The following is a 7,302-nucleotide window of genomic DNA, read 5'->3' as shown; positions in this document are numbered from 1 at the left end:
GTTCTGCGCTTCCCTAGATCGGTAGGGCTTTAGGAGTTGTGGGGAAAGCAGCGAGCTGATCGTAAAACTGGCCGTGATCGATAGCAGCCAGGCTCCCCCCCTTTTATATGGCGCAGGCGACAGGGGACCAAACCATCGAGTTGGTTTTGGTGCCCCCGATCAGGGCGCGTGAGATGCGAACGAGGTGGTCACGAACGTTGGTTCGTGGGCCTCCTCCTTAACGTTATTTGACTAGAACGTTTTTGTCAATGTTTATCTCTTAAACCTGACGTTATTTGACTAGAACGTTTTTGTCTCTTAAACCTGACAGGTCAACCAACATGGTGATCCTGAGGTGCCACGCCCAGCTTTCCCTGTTGTAGTCCTGGAGCACCCACACGTCCATGTGTGGCACGTCCCGCACCGCCGACGCGGCAAGCATCCCGTGCATCTCGAACAGGTGAGGGGCGCGGTAGCAGCTGCTGCCGGCGGCGGGCACCAGGGGCGGCGCCATCCGGCGAAACTTGTCTAACACCGTGTCGAAGGCTAGGATCATGTCGGGATCGCTGGATTGCTCTGCGCATATCAGCCAATGCAGCCTCCCGTGGAGAGCAACGCCGGGGAAGGTCGGGAACGCAATGCTGTCCGCGAGCCGCCGCGGCTCACCGGCGCCGGCGCCGGCAGAGAGGATGTAGTGGATCTGCTCGACATGGCACAGCACCCGGTATTCGCCAGACGCCCTGTGGCGATAGAAGCCAACCGCCTGAACCGAAGCCCGTGGCGATGTTATGGGCAGCGACGGGAGGAACGTCACTTGCCTCGTTGCTGGGATGAAGATGAAGAGCCTTTCGCCTCCTCGACAGAAGAGCAAGAGCCCGTCGCAGAAGGCGTGGAGGTGCAGGGTGCCGCCGGCGGGGTAGTGCACGATGGGTCGGCGCACCAGGTCCTCCTCCTGGGTAGCGAAGTTGATGGCGCCGACTGCTTGTGTGTACTTGCCGTCGATCGGTTTGCTGTCTGGGACTGGATTGCCGTCCTGGTCGAGCTCATAGAACACGATGATCTCCGGTGGGCGGCGGACCGAGTAGGCGGCGACGAAACAAGGGCGGGTGGCGATGTAGCGCCACTGCTTGCTGACGGCGCGGGCACGGAGCACCGATTTAGACGGCAGCCGGAGGAGTATCTCCGTGAGGACGTCCTCATCCAGCTGGGTGATTCCTCCGGTCGCCATCCCGTCGGGCATATGCAGCAGCTCGATCGATTTTGGTTTCGATTTTGAGCCGCACGCTGCAACTTTTGAGGTACGATGACTCGCAGTCCGGTTCGGGGTCATCCTGCTCGTGAGTACCAGCTTTTAAACTACTCGCTTACTCTGGATTTGTTACCACCGCACCACAGAATCCGATACAACCAACAACAACAAGTTTGTTACCAGCTCGACTCCGACTGGCTTACTCAGGATTTGAATTACTAGGGTCTTTTTATCCCACATATATCTGAATATGTATATATAGGCGGTCCTCAGAGAAAATTCCTATACATCATCCAGCAGCTATCAATGCGCGCACGCGTGGGACACCAAGTTGGGCCGCGGCACATCAACATGTGTTTGGGTTCTTCCAGTTTTAGGACATTTTCTTTAATATTTTGGTTCAGTTTTTTTCGTTCGTTTTTCTTTCTTTTCTTTTTGGTTTCTTTTTTATTTCAAATTCGAGCAAATTTAAAATTCAAGCAAATTTTATTGCTGAACATTTTTCAAACTCTAAACATTTTTTATACCTCAAATTTTCAAGTATGAGTTTTTTTTCAAATATGGATACTTTTCAAAGAAATAATAATAGGAAAAATGAAAAAAGTGCAGCAATACCCGTTCCTGGGAGACGCAAAAGGAGGGATGCGTAAGCGAGGCGCTGCAGGAGCTATTCCCTACCGCAACGGAGCGATGAATAGCGACACCCGTCCTCAGACCACCTACATGAGGTAGATTGTTCCAACCCAGCCCAGAACACCCCTGGGCGGGGTGATGGGCGGGCTTAGTGCAACCCAGTTCCTAGCCAGTGTTCAGTATTTTATCAGAGTAGTCCTCAAGTGCGAGTTCCCTTTAAGCTGCTCTCTATTTGAAGCCAAAGTCACTATTTCTATCTTTCCTGTTATTTCGTACCTAGTAGTATATATATATATGGATAATACCAAAAAGCTATCAATTACGCATAGGAGTTGTATAATAAAGGGCTATTTCGATTTTTCTTTTCTTTTTTGTTTTCTGTTTATGTTTCTTATTTCTTTTCTCTTTTCCTGATTTAATTTAATTTTTTAATTTTTAAATAGAAAAATTAAGTATGAAAAATGTTTAGATTTTGAAAATGTTCAAATTCTAAAAATGTTTAAATTTAAAAATTGTTTACATTTAAAGTGTTTTGATTTGAATTTTTTATAGTCCTAATGTTTTTAAATGATAAAATGGTTGGATTCAAATGTGTTCAAATTTGAAAATTGTTTATATTTAGAAAATTTTAATATTACTGAAATCTTCAAATTTGAAAAATAATTTAATTTTAAAAATGTTCAGATATCAAAATGTTCGTTTTCTGAAAAAGTATTCAAATTAAAAAGTTGTTCAGATTTTGAAATTTGTGTTCTAGATTTGGCAAAAGTTAACTTTTAAAGAATCAAAAGCGAAAAAAATACTATGGAAAATAAAAATGTAAGAATAAACGTAGGCAGCCCAAGACCGGCATCCTCGGGTGTGCGGCGCATGGGCTATGTCGATCATGGTGGCATACATCACCCTTTGTCCGTGCGTTCATCCGAACGAGCCGAGAGCTGAAATGTTATACACCGACCGATGCGGTCGGCCAACGATGTCTTCTCTCTTTTCTTTATATTTTTTTAATGTTTCTCTTTTTCTTTTCTGCTTCTTTTTTACGTTTTTCATAAGATGAATATTTTTAAACCCAATTTTCTAAATTTGTACGTATATTAATATTTTATTTTCATAAAAATTGAAATAGTTTATTCAAAAACTAGAATATTTGTTAATTTAAATATTTTTGAGATATTTTATTCAAAATAATTCGAGGTATGAAATATTTTTCAAATCTGAAACATTTTAAAAATTAGATCATTTTTCAAATACTACACCTTTTCAATTTTGGGCATGTTTAGAAATTTAATTTTTTAAATATCCTAAAAGAAAAGAAACAGAATAAATGATTAAAAACAGCTAGGGCCGAACTAAATCGGCCCGTACCTCGCTTCGTGGTGTGCGACGCGTGGTCAGGAGCTTCCCAACTGCGTGCAGCGACCGATTCATGGGCTGCTGTAAGGCATGTCAACAAAAGGGCACTATCTATTTTCTTTTTTATTTGTATTTAAATTTAAAATTCATTTGAACTTTAAAATATCAGGTTTAAAAAGGTTCAAACTTGAAAATTTCGAAAAACTTTCAAATCGAAAAATATTCAAAATTGAAAACAATATTTGAAATCGAGAATTGCTCAAAATTTTAAATCAGGCCATAGTGAGCATCCATGACTCGACGGAGGGGGCCAACCGACGGTGGCGATTGGGAGTCTCCCTTTTCCTTTTTCTCCCTCAGCCCTAGCATCTAGTCCCTCCACATTTCTACAAGAGCCGGTTACCGCCGGTGCGAGATTTTATGTTGGCCAAATCTTTCTTGTCATTGCTCTAGGTGAGGTTGTCCAAGATCCGTGCCCATTGAAAGGTACGACATGGAAGGTTGTTCGTGCGCCCGCTCTAATTCGTCCTGGGAGTTGTCCCTGTCTTTTTGCTAATATTTGGTTGCCGATGCGCTGAATCTAGGGGACTCGGGGAGGAGCCAACATTGTCGGTGATGGCGGTGGTCTATTAGCGGCTCGAAGATCCACTTGTGTCGGCACCTTGTGGTATGTCGATTTTGGTTATTAGCTGCGATTACCATGGTCCGAGCAGAGGTGGGCATGTCAAGATGGGTTTATAGCCAGAGGTTCTCCATGCTCAGGGCCGGCTCTAGGATTTCGTAGGCCCTTGGGCGAACTCTATCAATTGGCCCAATAAAGAGAAAAAATCATAACCAGGGCAAATATCGGATAAATATTCTTGCTTTTTCTTCAGATGCAGTATCATGCTAGAAAGCATTAAAAAATAGGAATGACATGATTACAACAAACTTGAACGCTGTGTCAAATACCTGATAAGTTTTCTTGTCTTTGTTCCAAACCAAATATCAACTTCTCTACTCTTACAACCAGATAGATGTTTTTTTTGCAACATGTTTACAACAAACTTGAAAGCCATAGCAAATTAGGTGAACGACAGAGTCACAGTCTCCTCGACAAACAAACTGAAAGAAGCGGACAAACTGAACCAACTGCTAGCAACACCTGACACGGAACGGAAGCAAGCAATTGCAAGTGATGTAAAAATGAAAAATCAGAGTCGGCCAGCAGGGTCTCATGTTCTCGTCGAGTATTTGATCCTAGAATTACCTGTTGATCTTGGTCACCTCTCCAATGTCGTGCGGCCGTGCCTCCGTCTCCGTGCGTGAATAGGGAAATAGGGATTGGGAATTCCTGATGTGAGGCGATGGAGGCGACAGACGGGAGCGCCTAACCATCACCCCTTAGCTATGGTTTATAACCATCGCTAAGGGAACCTGTTAATGGGCCTAGCCCATTAGTCGGTTATTTAAAAAAAAATCCAGATTGGCAAATTTGCTTCGATTCAAATTTGTCCAGATTTAAAATTTGCTTAGATTTAAAAATTGCCCAGATTTGAAATTTGCTCAGATGTAAAATTTTCTAAGATTAAAATTTTGCTTACTTCGAAAATTTGTTCAAATTTGAAATTTGCTTAACATTAAATTTTGCTCCACTTTAAAATTTGTTAAAAAGGAAAAAAACAGAAAAAATAAAAATCGGAAAAAATGAAGAAAAACTGAAAGAAAACCGAAACCCAAGAAAACCAGAAAAACCCGACAAAAAACCGGAAAGCCCGTGGCCTACAGCCCAAAAACGCGCCACGGTGAAACCATGCGGGCGATGGTTGTAACCATCACCCGTGGGTGATGAATAGGTTTGTTCACGACATACGGTAGCCTCCGTGCCCGATTCGATCGAGAGAAACAAAGGGTTAACACATTATCGCATGTGCCGTGCGATCGATCCGCCCGCCCTGCGATCAGCGAGATCCTAGATGGGCTTTTTTCCCCTTCTCCTCTGCCCCATACATACCATACACCTGATATGGGTTCCAATTTTGGTCGGGCCCAGACCGTCGCCCTTCTTGCCCTGGGCTAGAGCTGGCCCTGTCCATGCTCATGTTAAGTGAGATCGCTTGGTGCTGGCGGTGACAAGATCAAAAAGGTGGGGCAATGATGTAGGTGTGCCTGACGGTTAACACTTCGAAGCATTTGCAGCAGTTCTTGACAAGTGGTGGTGGTGACATTTTCTTTTTGCGGACAGGTGGTGGCATTGGCGGAGCCAGAGGTCTGATAATGGGTGTACATGGTCTCTCAAATATTAATCCTTACATGAATTTTCTGATTTATTTAAGATGTATAACTCTAAACTTAGCTAATTAAGTTGTTTTGTCAAAAATATTGGGTGTACATCTATACAGCCAAGTCCCCAAGTAGCTCCGCATATGGGTGGTGATGACATTTGCATACTTCATTCATGACCGCGTTCTTGGAGTTCCGTGTCTCAGATGATCTAAAGTCTGACTTTTGGTGGTTTTACCTAGCAATGGTGGCTCCTTAGTCATCTCTTTGTTGAAGGCACTGTCTGGAGTTTGGACATTCTCTAGGCTGAAATCCAAATTCCAGGATCTGACCATTACCAATTAGTATGGACACAGAGGTATTTGTGCAGCCTTCCAAGAGGCTTCATTTTTGGAGAAGCTTTTTTTTAGACTCGAGGTGTCGTCCCCACTGCCTTGGCAGAGCCTCTTTTTTTATGTGCATCCATCATGTCTAGACTTGCTCTAGTTATTTTATTGTTCCAGAGACCAGATGTAATTGATATGTTTTTAATATTAATATATATTTTATTTTTGTAAAAAGAAACATTGCTTCAGCCTCCGCAACAAGATCTGGCTCAGCTTGACAAGCACTTCAGGAAGTAGAGAAAGTATCATCCAGTAGGTTATCATGCTCTCTGCTAGTATTTTTTTTGGACGGATTCCTTCACAACAGATAATTGTAGCCAGCCCTATATTATGTATATTTAGATATGTATTCGTACAAGTGTAGAGTAGTCGTTAATCATGAAAGAAGGCACGGAATCAGTGAAATTGCCGCTCTGAGCATGTAGGAATGCATGACTAGTACTTTTCACATTGCCCTTGCTTCGCAAAAACAAACAATCAAACAAAAAACTCCTCGGTCGAGTATCATATACCAGCAGCTTCTTGTTCGTACTTAGCGATTCGTGACGTGCACGGAGTTGGTTTAGTTCCCCAAGCTTGCTGCTTAATTAACACCTCGATCGAGCCTTACGTAGCATGGAAACTGGGGAGTTATCGAAGATGGGAACAGAAGCTGCAAGCAAGGACACCAGGATGAGCATTATTCTCTTGTATCTAGCACATTGATGCACGTTTAAGCAACTGAGCGAAGTACTACTCCATCCGTTGACAATTACTTCGTGTTTTAAGTATTTCAACAATTAAATTTATCAACTTAACTAATTTTCTTTTAAAATATCAACACCTACGATATAAAGTCTACTCTATTACAATCGATCATTATAAGCATTTTTTTATAGTATAGCATTTGTGCATATTCGTATTTGTTGTTATATTCTAAGTTTGATTTTGATTAAACTTAGACCACAAAGTAAATAAAATCGAGGGAGTACGACGCTCGTGGGAAACCAAAAAAAATGTGTCAAGAAAAAAAGAGCTAGAAAACTGAGCAGAGCAGACGGTCCTCGGCAGTGGAGAATGTACATCTTTGGAATTCATTTCACTTCTTTGTTTTTTGGGGAAAAAAATCATTTCACCTGCAGCAACGGAGTATTTTGCCCGTTGAGTTCCTGCCACTGAAGATCCTACGCGGCGAGCCCCTACTTGGCTACACACACGCACGTCGGTCTGAATGAGGATCAAAGCACGGTAGGCCCAGCTAGCTATTTTGTTTCTCTTTGAACAAGACTGTGCTGTGCTAGCTGCTCGTTCATCCAATGGTTACGAATTTACATAAACAAACAAATTTGTTAAGAAAGAAACTGGAACGAGCCTGAAGATAATGACACGCTGAAGCCGATCGTTGGCAGAATACCTATGTACATGCATGCTCCCCATCTTGCCAACTTTTCTAGCTAGCAT

At 42.9% G+C, this 7,302-nt stretch overlaps 1 protein-coding gene across 1 annotated transcript; it reads right to left on the bottom strand.

Moving 5' to 3' along the window:
- Positions 1–271: 271 nt before the first annotated feature.
- Positions 272–1,207, bottom strand: LOC127319647 (F-box protein At1g52495-like). The gene has a single exon (XM_051349617.1). It carries the CDS (start codon positions 1,205–1,207, stop codon positions 272–274), a length of 936 nt encoding a protein of 311 aa, XP_051205577.1.
- Between the last annotated feature and the right edge of the window lie 6,095 nt (positions 1,208–7,302).

This window comes from Lolium perenne, chromosome 4 (genome assembly GCF_019359855.2).
Source record: "Lolium perenne isolate Kyuss_39 chromosome 4, Kyuss_2.0, whole genome shotgun sequence".
Lineage (NCBI taxonomy): Eukaryota > Viridiplantae > Streptophyta > Magnoliopsida > Poales > Poaceae > Lolium > Lolium perenne.
This window is presented reverse-complemented; position numbering and strand designations above follow the sequence as displayed.